Here is an 18,173-nt window from a genome sequence, read left to right as displayed (position 1 = left end):
ATAAAAAAATATAAAAATATAAAAATAAAAAAGAGGAGGAAAATAAAAAAGATTTTTTTTTTTAATAAATAAATATAAATAAATAATAAATAATGATTTTTTTTTTATTTAAAAAAAAGAAAATAAAAGGTCGAGGAAAAAAAAATCAAAGGTAAAAAAAAAAAATAAACTCGAAGGGGGAGAAAGAATTCTTAAAAATTGTTTAAAAAAAAAAGTAATCACGTGTTACGGACATTTTAATTTTTTTATTTCATTGTAACAATTCATTATTTTTTTTTAAAAATTATTTTATTTTATTTTATTTTATTTTATTTTATTTTATTGTATTGTATTTTATTTTATTGTAAATATATATTTTGTTAGTTTAAAATAAAAAAAGGCTGGAACCTTACCGAATAACCGTACGGACAATTTTATTCCACAAATAAATCACAAAATAAAATTTCTTTAAATGAAACTTCACAATGCAATTGATATTTCAAGAAGTTTCCGAACCCTTAAGTTAATATAATAATGACAATCATTTCTTTATCAATTAAGGTAAATTAAATCTCCCTCATCTAATTTATTGTTCTTATTCTATAATTATCAAACAAGTAACTATTTTTACTATCATGTTAATAAAACCTGTAATCTATCCTGCAAGAAAGATATTTTAAAAACAGTCAATAAATAAATTTTATTTACATATATTTTTTAAGTATAATAAATAATTTTATTTATGTATTTAGAAATTCATTTATAATTAAAGAATACTTTTATGTATAAAGAAAGACATTTTGCAGTAAATAATGCGTGAAAAATGTGTGTGGGTAAAAAAAAATAATAATATACGCATAAAATAAGCATTTGCTTTTTAATAATAAATAATATTGTGATTCGGTTATCGTTTTATCCTTATGCTTACTAATTGAAGACAATGTGCACTTATTTAATTTAAACTTTTGGTAAAACTTTGCTGTCAAAAAAAGTAATACCGATGATCGTTTCAAACGAAATGTTTAATATAAAATAATTTTTTTTTTTGGTGTAACAAAAAAAAAGTTAAATTTATTAAAAAAAAATCGGAAAAATAGAATTTCGCTTTAAAAAGTTTACTCTTTTTTTTTTTTACGCCTCAAATACATTCATTATGCAATGTGACAACATATTCAACAAATTAAATAGTATTAACTAATTATGGTAATTTTGTAATTCCGCATTTCCGATTTTGTTCGGAAGATTGGGGCCGAAATAAAAAAAAAATATCATGATTTTTTTGATTAGTCATTAAAGGGTCCCAAAGGGCTGAAATTTTTTTATTGAAATTCAATTTTAATCATTTGAATGATTGTCAACCATTTCAAGTTCCCTTCTTAATTAATAATTTATTATCAAAAAAATTTACTAATCATTATGCAAACACTATTACCGATTAGTAAGTCTATCAGTTACTTTACTGCGCTGTGGCGTGGCGACCTCATGGGCGAAATATTTTTAATGAACTATTTTCGATGTAAATGAACTTGTTTTGTTTACCTTATTTATCTTAAACAATGATCTTTTTTCAATTTATTTTTAAAGAAAAATCATTCGGTTTCTAAAAGAAGTTTCCATCAAGAAATTGAAGTCTGATGAAAAAAGATTGAGTCAGATGAAAAAAATTGCATCAATCAAAAAATTGAACTAAAAAATTTTTTTTTCTTTTTTTTTTCAAATAAGTGTTTAAGAAAAATAACCAAATGAGTGAAAATAAAAAATAAAAAATAAAAAAAAATTTAAAAATAAAATTCGTAAAAATAAAGAGAGCCAAGAAATTACCAAGAAATTTCCAAGGAACTACCAAGAAATTTCCAAGAAATCTCAAGAAATCTTCAAGTAATTCTTTCAAGAAATTCTAGATTTTTTTTTTTTTCAAGATATTTTTTTTTTCTTTTATCACAAGCCTTTTTTCCCAACATACTATCACGAGTTCATGAGTTTAAATATTTTAAATATTTTAATTATTTTAATTATTTAAATCTTTTAATTATTTTAAATCTTTTAAATCTTTTAAATCTTTTTTTCGAATAAATAATCTAAACTTTATTTAAATAAATTATTTATTTATTCATTCATTTATTTTATTTTACTTTTTTCTTTTTTCCCAAAAAATAAAAAACAATAAAAAAAATCAACAAAAAAAATCATCAACAATCAAATTTATATCATTTATATCTTTTTTTGAAAAAAAAAACTAAATAATCAAAAATAGTCAAAACAATCAAAAATATAATCTAAGCCCAAAAAAAAAAAATTCTTTTTTTCGAAATGGAGTAATAAAGTAAAAGTTTTTAAAAAAAAAATCATTTGAAAATAAAGCATTATAAAACAAAGCATTTTAAAACAAAGCATTTTAAAATAAAAGCATTTGAAAGTAAAAGTTTTTAAAAAAAATTCATTTGAAAAAATTCATTTGAAAAAAATTCATTTGAAAAATTCATTTATTTTAAAAATTAAAATTCATTTTATTTTTAGAATCAGACACGTTAATGGTTGATGAATTATGACATTATGCCCATTATGACATTATGACATTATGACATTCTTTTTTTTTTATTTGTTTTTTGCTTTTCAACTTGCTTTCAGTTTTATCGTAAAAGGATTGACGAAAAAAAAAAAAAGGATTGATAGGATTGATTGGATTGATTGGATTGATTGGAAAAAAAAAAAATAAGCCACAAAAAGATCTCAACAAAGAAAAAACGTTATTATTTTTAATAATAAATGTATTTCAAATTCCAAAAATATAAAAATTTAATTTATTAAGATTTTCCAAAAATATCTTTTTTCGTGTGATATTCATATTATTAATAATTTTTTGCATTATTATTTACCAACCATTAGCAGGAAACTTGTCATTATACTCAAAAAATTTTATCATACTAAATATAGTATACTTATTATAATTTAGAACGTCATTGGACGTTACCTCATGATCAATCATCCGACTGTCCCATCAAAAGCTTGGCTATTTGATATACAATATTCATTGTTAAAAGATTGATATATATACAAGGATTAAATATACAAGGATTAAATATACAATAAAATACAATATACAATAATATACAATATACAATATAATTTTTATACAATAATTTTAATTATAAACCTTAAATATTATTCAAAAATTTCATAGAAATTCTCATTATTGGAAAATAATTCCGGATTGATTTATGATTTGATTACAGGATTTATTTATCGCAAAATTCCGTTTCTTTTTCATTTTCATTCCGAAATTATTTTTCTCCGATTACTCCGAAAATTTACCATAGACGTAAATTCCGTGATTTAAAAAACATTAAATTAAGTAATTTATTTTTTTAAAAAAAAAAAATTCAAAATTTAATTTTTCACAAAATTAATTCCTAAACTCTTAACTCTTGAAACGGTTATACAATAAATCTGAGACATTTATTTGAAACATATTAGGGATTATAATAAATTATTTTTCAGTTTTAGATTTGTAGATCCATAAGGGAAATGATCATCATGTCACATTATACCTGCATATCCCCCGTGCCAATTCCCATTCGCAAAAACGTTAGCTTTTGATAGAAATCAAATGATGCCAAGATACCTTTTTTGTTCATAGTTAGATGCATAAAAATCAAAAATCTAATCAATTCCTTCTTAAAAGTTTTTCATACTCGATAAATTAAGAAGGTAAGAAAGAATGAAATAAATATCTAAAAGTATAATATATCATTCTAAACATTAATTTAGAAAATGTGGTGTGACACTATGAATTTCTCGAATAATATTAATTAAGGTAATAATAAAATACTAAAAAAAAAAAAAATTTTTTTCTTACATTTGAAACAACCCAAATTTAATCTTGTTCGAGTTACCTACTAAATAACTATTTAAGGCTTGGGCTGAGATCTTTTTGGTCGTTACACGAGAATTATGCACTGGCATAAACATTGTTCCTTTTTCAGACAAAAAAGGGAGTCATTGTTTAAAAATATATATGATTTACACATTTATATATTATTATTTTATTATATTTAAGGAGGAAACTGGCGGATAATGCGGATAATGCATCTCCTGCATTGCATTTTTTTTTGAATATCTTTTCCATATGAAAATATTTGATTGCGGATTCCTTTTATTATTTGTATCATATTTTTATTATTTTTATTACAAATAAAAAAGTATTCATAATAATAGATTTAAAGTTCAGGATGCATAATGACAATAAAAAATAAATAAATAAATAAATAAAATAAAATAAATATTTTTATAATAATGAAAAAAAATAATAAAAAAAATATATATATATATATATAATAATAATAGTATAATAATATAATAATATAATAATAAAATATATATGTTCATGCAATTATTGATGTAAGATACACGTATTACGTGTTTCTTCTTCTTTTTTTATTGTTAAAATGAAACGCAAAAAAAAAATTTTTTTTTTTGAAACGTAAAAAAGAAAAGTATATAAAGAATATGAAATGAGGAGTAGGAAACAAAAAAAAGTACGGATTTGGAGAAAAAGAAAAAAAAATAAAATTATTCTTTTTTTAAACTTCAACTTCTAAAAAAAAAAATTTTTTTCAAATCCCCCCTCCTCCCCTGTAATATATATACATCCCGCAGTAAAAAAAAAAGAAAAAAATGTATCGAATAATTTTATCATTAATTCTCGTCTTGATTAATTCATCATTAATATCTTCACAAAACCCTGGTAATGGTAATGATATGGATGGAGATTATAATAGTACCGGTGGAATTTCATTGAAATTTTTGATCACTTTTATATTTTTCATGTTACTTTTATTAATAATGGTAGTAGGTTGTATTTGTTCTATTCGTAAAAGAAAACAACAAGTAAAAGTTGATTTATGTAAAAATATTACTACTACTATAATTAGACAAACAAATAGTGATAATACTGATACTACAGTTACAAGTACTACTAAAGTTGATGAATTGGATTTGGAAAATAATTGGATAACCGATGTTTATTCTAATAATAACAATTTAAGAAAGGATATATTTGGATTTAAAAAGAAATTTTATAATTTTGATAATGATTCTTTACAATCTGTACATTTTGATGATGATAATTCAAAAATAATGAAAAGTAGTGGTTTAAATAATGTTATAACTCCTCCTCCTTATGTTTATGATCCTTCTTCAACTCCTAATGTTACTTTAACTTTAAATGAAACAATTCCAAAAAAAGATTTAACGGAAAGAGCTTTGGATTTTTTGATTAAGAATCCTCCAAAAGATGTTTTACCTACTCAAGCGGAAATTCATTCTATATTAAAAGTTCATGAAAATATTACTTTAAATCCTTATTCTTCTTGGAAATTTCTCGTGGAAAATAATGTAGTTGAAGAAAGTGGTGTGGTTCAAATAACTAATTATGGTAAATTGGTTGAAATTAATACAAGAAAATGGAGTAGTACAACTAATGATGTTTGTGTACAAGCAAATTATCCTTTCTTCGTTCCAAAATCTACTTCAGTTAGAAGAAATAGTATTAGTATTTCTACCCCTGCTGATAGATTAAACAGTGTTAAAAATTCTAGTACTCATATTAAAAGAAATAGTAGTAATGCCATTAAACCTCCAACTATTCGTGAAGAAGTGATTCATTATTTTGAAGTTACAGTTTTATCAAAAGCTACAGATGTTGATACAATTATTTCTGTCGGTTTATCTACAAAACCATATCCTTACTTTAGATTACCAGGATGGAATAAACATTCTGTTGGTTATCAATCAAATAATGGTTCTTTATATCATAATGATATGAATTCTGGTAAAGAATATGCTTTATCTTATACTGTTGGGGATACGATAGGATGCGGTTATAAACCTGGAACAAATGAAATCTTCTTTACCAAAAATGGTGATTACTTGGGTCCTTATACCACTTCCAATTTTACAAATAATCCATTTATTGCTAATGATGATAATTTACGTCACATTTGGTATCCTACTATTGCTGCTAATGGACAATGTAAATTAGAAATTAATTTTGGTGGTGAAATTTCTGAAGGTTCAAAAGATTTATTTAAATATAAATTGGCTAGAAATTTTGGTCCTGGTGCTCCTATTTCTGTAGTTAAACAATTAAGAGGTGGTGAATTAATTGGTAGTTATGAAAAATGTAAATCTGAAAATGTTGAATTAGAACGTGTCGGATTATAAAAAAGACGCGTTAATAAACTAAAAAAAAAAACCGGGAAAGAAACAATTACAATCTCAAAAATTCTTTTTTATATAGAAAAAGAAAATATTTGCTGGTACAGATATTTCATTATTAAAAATCAAAACGGGATTAATGATAATGAATGGAATAGAATTTACAAATGGGGATTTGATGAAATTAGTATTAAAAAAATATATATAAATATACGGAGATTCTCGATATAACGACGGCGACATGTTTTTAGACTCTGGATTCTGATTGCTGCTTATCGAGATGACGTATATTCTTATTTTTTTTTAATTTTTTTTTTTTTTTTTTATATATTGTAAATCAATTAAATTGTAGATATTATATTATTGTATTTTTAGTATTTTTTTTCTTAGTAGTGTTGTTCTTATCAATTATTTTTTTTTTCTGTTATTTTTCAAAAAAAAAAAAAAAAATTATAATTATTTTAAAACAAAATACATATTTAATTCGTGCTAAAAAAAAAGACGCGTTTTCATTGTCCAATCAATTTTAGTTTCTTTGTTGTTTAGTTGTTTCGTAGTTGTTTCGTATGTTTCGTAGTTGTTTCAGCCCAAAACCGAAATGCTCACATTTCACGCGCCATTGTATTGTCTTGACCTGCATAAAAGAAAAGCGTACCATACTAATAATTACTAAAAGTGTCATAGATTCATACAATAAATGATTAGATAATACGCCTTTAATTAAATCAAGTATAGTAAAATACAATGAAAACGTAATGCCGCAGGTAGATTAACCGGTTTAACTATTCCCGTTACGGCTTAATGACATTCCGAGAACCCGATTCGCCATAATTTTGACCCGCCCACTTTTCCCTTTTTTTTTACCGGCCGTACATATCGGGGATATCGGGAATATCGGGAATATCGGGATGTAACGAAAAAAAAAAAATTTTTTTTTTTTTTTTTTTTTTTCAAAAGACCAAAACTTTCAAACAAAACAAAAATAAAACCCCGTTCTAATATAAAATTCACCCTTAAAAAATTGTATACACCCCAAAAATAATATGAACCCTCTATGTATGATATGTATGATGAACAATAAATTTCCATTATAATGATTATTGATGTTACGATTAATTTCTAGTTAAACTATAATAGTACTAAATAGATTTGAAATAACAGGGAATAAACATGTATTATGTAACACGAAATATTTTACGTTTTCCTCCCCAGTTTCTTTAAACATCTACATCTTTTTTAATAATAATATTTTTTGTGTTTGATAATAATGAATTCTTTATTATTATTTTTTTTTTTAAAAAAAAATTTAAAATACGTTCATTTTGATTGTAAAAAGGTTCAAAAATTATTTGAATTATTATGATTTCATAATTTTTAAAAATATGTTCTAACATGACGTTCTTTGATACTTTAACACTGTATGGTATGCACGAGAAAAACTTTACATGCATAATATAACTTATACTTTATATGTACAAGACTAAAAAGTGTACGTACAGTACAATATCTTTTTTATATAATGTTTTAAAATTTCTTTTTTTTTCAAATTTAAGTGAATAGAGGAACCAGCCTTATTATGAAATTTTTTGACCGTTAAAAGAATTGACCGTTAAAAGAAAAATAAATTATAAAAGTATGTACTTTATTACGGTATCGCAATATTACTGTACGTCATGAAGTCATGAAAGGCCCAAAAATATTTTAAATCTTAATATATAAAGAATAATAAGTTCAATTGAGGTCCAAGTTCAAATGAATTATAATATAATTCAATGAATTTTTCATTGCGGATCCATTATCCACTTTATAATATCTTTTGGATTAAATTTTTAAAAGCGATAATCATAAAAATGCTTTCTTTGAACCATTCATTTACTGTAATGTGACAGTAATGTGACAAAATATCAATTCCATTATCTACGAACTTGTAAATGAATTTCGACCATAATATATTCATTTTGTAAGCGTAAACGACTTAATTAATTAATTATACAATTATTAATAATAATAGTAGTAGTATAACAGATAAATTTAAAATATGCAGAATAATATTATAACAGAAAAATTTCCTCGAAAATTCAATAATGCAATTTACGTATATATGGATTTCAAGCCACAATTGACCAAGAGATAGAAAAATGATCTCGTAATTTGCCATCTTGTGTTCCCATTTGTTCATTGTTCAGAATCCTAATAAGTATTTCGAAAAAAAATATGCGATCATCCCGACATTGTTTATAGAAACGGTCTAATTCGAATTTAAGCAAATAATGTGTAAAATCCTAAATTATTCTTAACTATCAAATTGTCAAAATTACTCTTAACTGTCAAATTACCCTTAACTGTCAAATTATTCTTAACTGTCGAATTACTCTTAAAATTATTTTTAAACGCTCAATTATTTTTAACCATCCAATTATTTTTTGATTGCCTATTATATTTTGACCGTCTATTATTTTGAATTATTGCCAATAATTTGGATCCCAATTATAATCTTCATATATATATATATCAAGTAACACTCAGATCTTTGGTCAAGTTACCCATGCATGCTTGCAATCGTCACATTTATCGACAGACCACGTTTAAACTTATTTAATTACCAAATTAAGGCCAAATAATAAAGTTATTGCACAACATTAAAATAGAAGTCGTGCGTTCATTCAATGCATTGATAAGAAAAAAAAAAAATATTCTTTTAACGGATTCTCAGATTCACATTTATTTCACAGATTCACATCATTCCACAGATTTTACAGATTCCACAAGATTAACAAATATTTCACAGATTAACATACTGATTCACATTGGTACTTTGAAACAAAAAAAAAACAAAAAAAAATAAAATAGGAATATAATTTTATTTTTCCGAGAAATTTCCATAAAAGTTTTATACTTCACTTGCAGTAAATAAAAAATTTCCCGATATTAGATAAACTTATTTATTATTTGTTTTGTTTCAGCCCATCAATCGATGCAACCTAACATTTGCATGATCATACATTTTTTTTTTTTTTTTTTATACCTGGTAAATTGTAGATTATACGATATATAGTATATGTATACTGTATTTATATTGTATATACTAGTTATAGATATATGTATATGTATATGTATATATATGTATTACATTTACGAATTGTTTATTTTCTTACTTCTTAAAATGATGAATTTTTCTATTATTTTGATTAATTTTATGGAAAGTCGAATTTATAGAAAGTTGAAATTTTATTTATAATGAAAATTATTAAAAAAAAGTTTGAGTTGAATATTTAATGAATGAAAAAGTGAAAAAAAAAATAGTTTATAATTAATAGAGTTTCACAAATTTTTATAACGCACATAATTATAGTTCTATATGATTAATTGTACAAAATCTAGAAAATCAACGAGTATAAAGTAATTATTCAAAGTTTTAAAAATTATTATAGAGTTAAGTGAATTATTTCGATATTGGAAGAGAATAATTAGAGATGAAATCAATGGAATCGATTCAATTCAGTCCAAACCGTCGATTTAATTCAAAAACTGTCTGCTTGGACAGAAAACCGACCCGTTAAAAGTTAAACAGTTTGGACAACAACCCGAATCGTTTATAAACTTTGGGTTTGAAATCAGCGGTTTTAAATCACAATTTGAACTTAAATGTACAGTAAACTAGTATTTTAACATATCAAATATCTATACGACTAAACAATTATAGAAACCATCTAATTACAGTCAGCTCTCAATACTACGATTTTTATCTTAGCAAAACTCGTTGAAAGTTTATGATAGTAGAATAATCAACGAAAGAAGGGAAAATAGGAAGCGCGAATTATCGGAGTTATTCACCGAGGAAACAACATTATTATGAACCCACAAGAAGAGTGATTTGATTATTTAAGCTTTTGAAAAATAAGGTTTCTCCGCCTAATAAGGTCCTCTCGAATTACTGAACAAAAAAAAAAATAGTTACTATTAGCTCTGAGTCGCTTTCTTGCAAATGCACAGCCACAACGAAAAAAATACATTTCATTCATACCTTAATTGCGAAATGCCTTGTCCAGACTACAAAGATTTTTTCGTCAACACTTTTTAAACTGCGATACATCTAAACGAACGCGTTAGGCAAACGTTACATCGAACGGAGTTACTGCGTCTTATTTGATCGATAGTCGTACGAAAAATTACTCCTTTTTTTAACAAGTACCCTAAGAAGTAAGAATGCAATCTAATGAGTAATGATAAAACCATTTTTTCCGTGTACCGATTTTACTATGCTTATTAATTTATTTTCCGTATTACGTCGCAACAAGCCAACAAAATAAATTCTTTTCTTAGTGATGTACTTTGAGACATCGCACTTTCTAATTTATAATTGATATTAATCTCGACCATGTTTTAAAAATTAGAAAGTGTTTGTGTAAAAAAAAAAATATCCTTATTAAAGTGATCCTGATTGCTCTCTTGTATGGCCGAAATTCTTGGTCACAGATAAGGCGTCTGAATTTAAGGGTGATTGTGAACGATTAATGAAAAGACATGGTGTAGAAATTCGAAGGTTACATCTAAACGTTTTGTTGGTATTGTTGAAAGGTATAATCTTACCTTAGGAGATTATTTCGTATACAGGATGCTCATGACTTGTTATCATTACATACGTTAGGAAACTCTCTTGCTTGGGTGACCTATAGTAATTGTTGAAGATATTAATAATTTTGTTATGAGGTTAATTGATATGGTCCTGCAAAAGCTGTAAAATGAAGAAAGTTTATACTAAATCCTCCTGTAGATATGATGAACCATGTTTATCCTATAATGATAATGTCCGTTACCTTCTTAAACCTAGTGAATTTGAAGAAGTACGGATTTGTTGAAGTTTATAACATGGAGAAGTTCGTGTACAACAAAATCAACCTGTCCTTTATAAGTTATTTGATGGACCTGGACGTAGATTTGTTAGGGAGGAACTCTTACTTGTTAATGATGGTGTTGAACTACCACCTGAGAGCATTCTTCGTCTCGATTTTAAGTAATGGGTGTGATATTTTCATTTTTTCTATTGATTCTTTATTTATTTGAGAGCAATGAATAATTACTAATCTTTCTAAACTAGGACATAAAACCAGAATTTTAAATAATATGTTAGAGCTTATTCGATATGATTTTATTATTCCGAATGACTTTAAAATTTTTACACCCTATTAATGATTTTTCTAAACTATCATTATTTACTAGTTTATTACTACAATCAATAAAGAACATAAGTAAAATTATATGAAGTAAAAATTACAATAAATCAAATATAAAGACTTTAAAAAAAACTAGATGAAAGTTATTAATACAACTATCATATGATTATAAAATTCATTTACAGTCCTCGGCGAAAATAATGCCCTATAAAAAAAGAATGTCCGGAAATTGTAGCTGAAAACGTCCGGAAATGTTTATTTGTCTGGAATATGTCCGGAATATTGCAATATTCCGGACGTTGGAAAATTTCCATTTTCCGGAAAATGTCCAGAAAATGTCTAGGAGGGTTCAGACCCAGCGTCCAGAAAGTGTCCGGAATATTGCAATTTTCTGGACGTTTTCCGGACACACGGACATTTTCCGGATGTTTTGAGCTACAATTTCCGGACATTTTTTTTTTACAGGGATGGCGGTGAGAATACCGCTTCTAAATTTGATCATAACTTCATTATTATCCCAATTAGAGCATTACTTCTTATACCGAATTAAACAGTGGAATATGACCCCGAGCTATATATATAGAGGCAAGGTGCAGCCAAAAAAAAAATTACGCATTTTTTCAGGGCCGGAATTATGATAATTCCAGTCAGCGTCTAAAAAAGAAAATAAATCCTGGCCGGCATTATCTACAAAAGGAAAGATATACATGATTATTTTGGTCAATTCTACGCAAACCCTTACCCTACCTTTTTATGTATAGCTCGGGTCCTAGTATTTAAAAAAGCAATGAAAAAAAAAGTAATTTTAAATACTAACATTATTTTTATTTTATTATCCAAAATAGCTCCCATTACAATTAAATTTATTTATGAGGGTTTTAACTTTTTCTTGAAACAAATTTTAGGAATTTTCTAATTGAATTAGAAATTTTTTTGCATTTCTGTAAGCAATATATATCACCTCTGTTATAAAAAATGCCAAAATTCTAAATATTTTTATTTGGCCAAAGAAATAAAATTATTCGTTTCTCATGATTATGATTGGTCAAAACTAAAATCACATGACTAAATAAAAAATTTTTTTATCTTGTAATATTTACATGACCCTGATAAACGAGTAATTTTATTTACTTGGCCTTTTAAATGTCAATATTAAAGCTATATCTTAAAATACTGCCAAAATCGAAATGATGGTCATTTTCAAATTATTTTAATTCTCAACAAGAAAACTTTAAAATATGTGTATTTTTGGCTTACTAAATAATTTTTTAGGCTATTGATGAGCTTATTATTATAATAGAGATGTAAAATAGCAACTTTCATAATATTTAAGGTGGTATGAAAATTTGTCTTTTAATAATGAGGTTTTCATGTTCATTTTAAAAAATTTAATTTACAACCCATTTCTCAATTTATTTATAAAAGAGTAAAATAAATTTAAAAATAACATAATTATTAATAGCGAGGTTGTTGGTGATAATAGCATGCAAAATGAAATTGAAGCATGTGTTGATGCAAATAGAGGTCAAATCAAATATTTATCAAATAATAAAATATACTGTACGTATTTTTAACTCTTCTTCTCGAAAATAAAAAAAGAGTTCATAGCTTCATTATAAAATTCATGTGCTATATTAAAAAAACCGACCGCTATTACTTTTGCCGGGGTCTTATTATGAGATCCACCTTCTCCCACCACATTTTGGGCATGTCACTTTACCACTTCCCCCACATGGTCCAGAGCAGCTTATTTTGGATACTGTCCCATCTTTACTGGTGCGGACAGTATATCCAGAACCATCACAAGTTCCACAGAGAGTTGTCCCCATACCTCGGCATCCATAACACTAAAGAATTGTTTATACAAATCAGTATTAACTCTTGGAAGGTTAAAAACGGTAAAGAGTTAACTTACGTTAACCATTTCGTTGTACGGAAAATATTAGCTTTAACGATAATATATAAGTATGTGCGAGGAAATTCAAGAATGAAAATCACTTTTGATTAACACAACATGAAAAAAAACGGGAGTATAAATATTCAAACAAAGATCCCATTGAATGCGAATTGAGAATTTAATCAAATGATTAATTGCCCAAATTGGAATACTAAAGCGTCATATTCTATTATCTATGAAAATTTCTAAATGGTAAAACGGTATATGAATTGGGCATCTAATCAAATGATTAATTTCTCAAATTGGAATAATTGTATTATATTCTATTATCTGTAAATGGTGAAACGGTATACAAATTAGGTTTTTAATCAAATGATTAATTTCTCAAATTGGAATAATTGTATTTATTATTCTATTATCTGTAAATGGTGAAACTGTATACGAATTGGGCATCTAATAAAATGATTAATCGCTCAAATTGGAATAGTTATATGTTATATTCTATTATCTATGAGAACTCTAAATGATGCAAAAATGAAAAACACTAACAGCGTTCATTTCTAAATTTCATATGTAATGATCTATACTACTATGGAGTAATTGCTCTCACTCACAATGCTATAGCTCCTTTTGTCATTTAGAAACTAATTTCGCATTAATCTAAATTTGGTGTAATAATTGTCAATCATATTAATAACGGTCAGGTGATTATTTTATTTTTATTAAATATAGACGTAGAATGGGGTGGTATCAAGGGAAATCCCTGTAAGTTAGCACCATTACAAATAGTGAATTATACTATACCAAAGTTAACACCCAACCTCCTAACGAGGTCGTCATGCCTATTATTAAAAAATTATAGGCGAGACCTAATTCTATACCTATCTCAGCGAACAAAAAAACTAATTAATGCTAAAAAAAAGAGTTCAGGTAGTCCCTTACACTTCCGACACTTCCGAGGTAGATACACGTATTTTTCTTTCAACATCACCGATCGTCGCCCGGTGTTGTTGCACGTAAATACTGTTAGGTACAAAATGATACAGAATTAGTAGGTCCGGAGTTGTTGATGAAAATGTTAGGTTAATTATGCGCCTGCGCCGGGTTCGGCGGATGGTATGTGAACGGTCATCCAGAGGCGACAGTCAGGTGATTAGCACAAAAAATACACCATTCAATTATTGGTCACGTGATAAGCAATTGCGAAATTACCTCAAATAAATCCTAACAAGTTACAGTCTTAAGCAACAAGTTAATACCCTTATATTATTGGGCATGTACAATATTCCTTTGTTCCTTTCGCTAACCATTAACATATTACGCTATGTCACTATAACTACTTCATTTAAGAGGAACTTCTAATAAAATTAATATTATATTGCAACATATTATTCAATTTTTTACAATATATTTTCCTCTTAATTATGAAGATCCTAAAACAAATACAACTGGATACGTACTTTTTGTAAATTGTGGGAGATTATGAAGTTACTTTCAGCTGAACACAGAATGAGTTAGTTGAAAATGAACGATTCTTTCAATGTGGTACAGTTACCTGCAAGTTTACAACAAATGTAAATATTTTATCTACCGTTATTATCATATATCGTATAGGTATCTTTATTGATGTAGTTATGCACCTTGTACTAAATATTTTATATGTTAAATATTAAATTTTATCGCAAGTATCACAAGTTTACATTTATACAAAAATTATGAATAGACTCGTCAACCATTATCTTGTATATTAATATTATTACATGTTATTTCATTTGGAATATTATTAGTTAAGTCTATTTTCAAATACCAGTATATCATAGACAACGGTCTTTATTTTCTTGCCACCTCCAAAAAATAATTTAACTAGGGATGCCAAAAGTTCGGTTATAACCGATTATAACCGGTTTTTATCGGTTCGGTTACGGTTCGGTTTCAGTCCACAGACCGACCGGTTAACCGTCGGTTTTATATATAAAAAAAACCGACAAAAAAACCGATCAGTTAATCATATATTCCAAAAGAAAAAAATGTTTCTTTCGTTAATTATATTGAGAATACTATTAAAAATTATGATTTTGGTGTTTATTTATATATATAGTATTCTTATTTTTGAAATAATAAGAAAATTTTTTACGCGTCGATCACGTGATTTTTCGTTCTGCTGAAAAAATCGCAAAATTGACATTATTATCGTAAAAAAAAAATTATAATTTTAAGGAATATTATCAAATAAAATTATAATTAACACTTTCTAACATTAGTTCATTCAATTTTGCAGTAATTTTGCGATCGGTTTTGCAATTCGGTTTTATCGGTCGGTTTTGCAGTCAGTTCGGTTTCAGCTGAAAACCGCGGTTTTAAAACCGAAACCGAACCGAACTGACCGTTGGCATCCCTAAATTTAACCTAATAAATAAATATGAATTTAACTTAAAGATTTGATTTAATTTAAAAATAAATAAATAAATGTACCTGTTCGAGATTTTTTTTTTCAACACTACATGTTGAAAATAATCTCAGCGAAAGTTCTTTTTCTTTTAAGCGAAAAAAAAAAATAGTTCATAATTTTATTAAAAAAATAGAGTTTCACAAATTTTTATAACGCACAACGCTGATTGCTATTGAAATTTAAGGTGATTATACCATTCTCAAATCTTGTTAACGCTCATTTATTTTATAGTTGATCTTTGACTCCGAACTTAATTCAAAGAAGTAAACGATTGTTTTATTATCTGTTATAGCTTATTTATAAGAATATGTACAGTACAAGAGAAAGTTAGTCTAGAAGTAGAAACATAATTAATAATTCTATAGGATCAAAATCTAGGAAATCAACAAGTATAAAGTAATTTTTCAAAGTTTTAAAAAATTCATTCTTATTATTATAGAGTTAGGTGAATTATTTCGATATTGGAAGAGAATAATTAGAGATGAAATTAATGGAATCGGTTCAGTTTGATTCAATTCAGTCCAAACCCGTCAATTTAATTCAAAAACCGTCGGCTTGGACAGAAAACCGAACCGCTAAAGTCAACAGTTTGGACAACAACTCGAATTGTTTATAAACTTGGGTTTGAAATCAGCAGTTTTTAAATCACAATTTGAACTTCAGTTCAGTAAACTAGTATTTTACGATTATAATACTATGCTAAAAAATAAATAGCACAATAAAAAGAAAAAACAATACTAGAAAAGCTATATTTACGCGTAAAATAAGTATTTTCTTTAAATTTACAGTAAGTAGATTAAGTCAAATATAACGTTTTGTGTCGTTATTTGCAAAGTCTCATTCTTTATTTTTTTTCGCGGTATGTAATGCGATCACATCAGCCACCAGCCACTTCCGTGACTTTTTTTTCAGGTTACGCTGGGAAAGTTCTCCGTGCGATGTAACTTTTGCCTAAGCGCGTTTGTTTAGATATTGCAGTTTAAAAAGGGTTGACGAAAAATTCATTGAAGTCCGGACAAATGAAATATGTTTTTTTTCGGTTATGGCTGTGCATTAATATCTATTTTTTTTTTATTAGGCGGAGAAACCTCATTTTCCAAAACGCTTAAATAATCAAATCACTCTTATTGCGATTTCATAATAATGTTGTCTTCCTCGGTGAATAATTCCGATAATTCACGCTTCCTATTTTCCCTTCTTTCGTTAATTATTCTACTATCATAAACTTTCAACGAATTTTGCTAAGGTTAAAATTAGAGGGTTCGTTGTATTGAGAGCCGACTTTAATTAGATGATTTCTATAATTGTTCATTGTTGGATACGCCTAACAAGAGACCGTTCGAGAAAGGGGAGTTCCAACAGTCGTTTCTGCTTTCTACATAATGTTTTCAGAAACAGAAGACATCCAACAGTGTTTGTTCCTTTTTGACGGACAGATACATCCACGATATTTTCATAGTTTGTGTATTCGGGAAAACAATTGAGGATCTGATGGAAGAAGTAGGAGAGGAACTCGCTAGAAAGATGTTAACCGTGAGAGACACTAATCCTGAAGTGTGGACATCTACCTTAGAGAGTTATATTGATACCGTCCTTGATGGAATGAAGAAAATTTCAAAAATAAGGTCCAGAACAAATTATCAGACGCTAAAAATGAACTATATTGCGAAAAAATTTTCATCGATTTGTAAGTCCATTAACTTATCACTTTTATCACTAACAACTGCTTTTCATTTAGCTAACACCTCGTGGATGATCCTATTATGAACAGAAAAGTTGGCGAGCGCAAGCACAAGTTGTTCGAGTGGACGTTAAGGGAACGAGAATCTCTGATGGCTTTGATATATTTCACATAGAGGTCGCGGGTCCTCCTTGTGATGCAACATACGATGGGTGATGCAAAGAAAACCATGCGAACGGATATTTTAAACTTGATCGCAGTACTACGAAATCACCTTGATTATAAAATAAGTCATGCTACAAAAATTAGATTGTATAGTATTCAATATATCAGTGAGTAAAATGCATGATTTATATTTATGCCTTAGTGATTGTATTTAACTCATACGCTTTCAGATTCTCGGCTAACCTTATATGCATTAAGCATGCTTTCTGATGGCCGTTAAGCCGTTTTCTCGTAACTGAGCTGGCAACTGCCGTTATGCCTTTCAGCTTTAATAGTCGATGTCAATACAAAAGTGTCCTTAAATTGATGGCTATTTTTCATGTATGTGTTTAGATCGGTTACCTGATAATCGTTCATTTATTTTTTACTCATGCAGTGGTATCTTTCTGTAGGATGAAATCAGAAATTAATGGAAGTAATTATTCGGCTTGTACTTCGGTCAAAGGAAACGACAGTTCGTCATGTATTGAAGATTCCTGAATTGGAATGATGTAATACCTGCTTTGTATTTTTAAAATAATTGAATTCGCTTTTTAAGAAAGTTACAGCTAG

General features: G+C 26.9%; 1 protein-coding gene across 1 annotated transcript; it reads left to right on the top strand.

The window, feature by feature from the left end:
- Nucleotides 1-4,653: 4,653 nt before the first annotated feature.
- OCT59_017657 (uncharacterized protein) lies at nucleotides 4,654-6,201 on the top strand (the record flags this gene model as incomplete). The annotated part of the gene is made up of 1 exon (XM_025314597.2): nucleotides 4,654-6,201. One exon carries the CDS (start codon nucleotides 4,654-4,656, stop codon nucleotides 6,199-6,201), a length of 1,548 nt encoding a protein of 515 aa, XP_025184778.2.
- Between the last annotated feature and the right edge of the window lie 11,972 nt (nucleotides 6,202-18,173).

The sequence above is a fragment of the Rhizophagus irregularis genome, chromosome 26 (genome assembly GCF_026210795.1).
Source record: "Rhizophagus irregularis chromosome 26, complete sequence".
NCBI classification, from domain to species: Eukaryota; Fungi; Glomeromycota; class Glomeromycetes; order Glomerales; family Glomeraceae; genus Rhizophagus; species Rhizophagus irregularis.
This window is presented reverse-complemented; position numbering and strand designations above follow the sequence as displayed.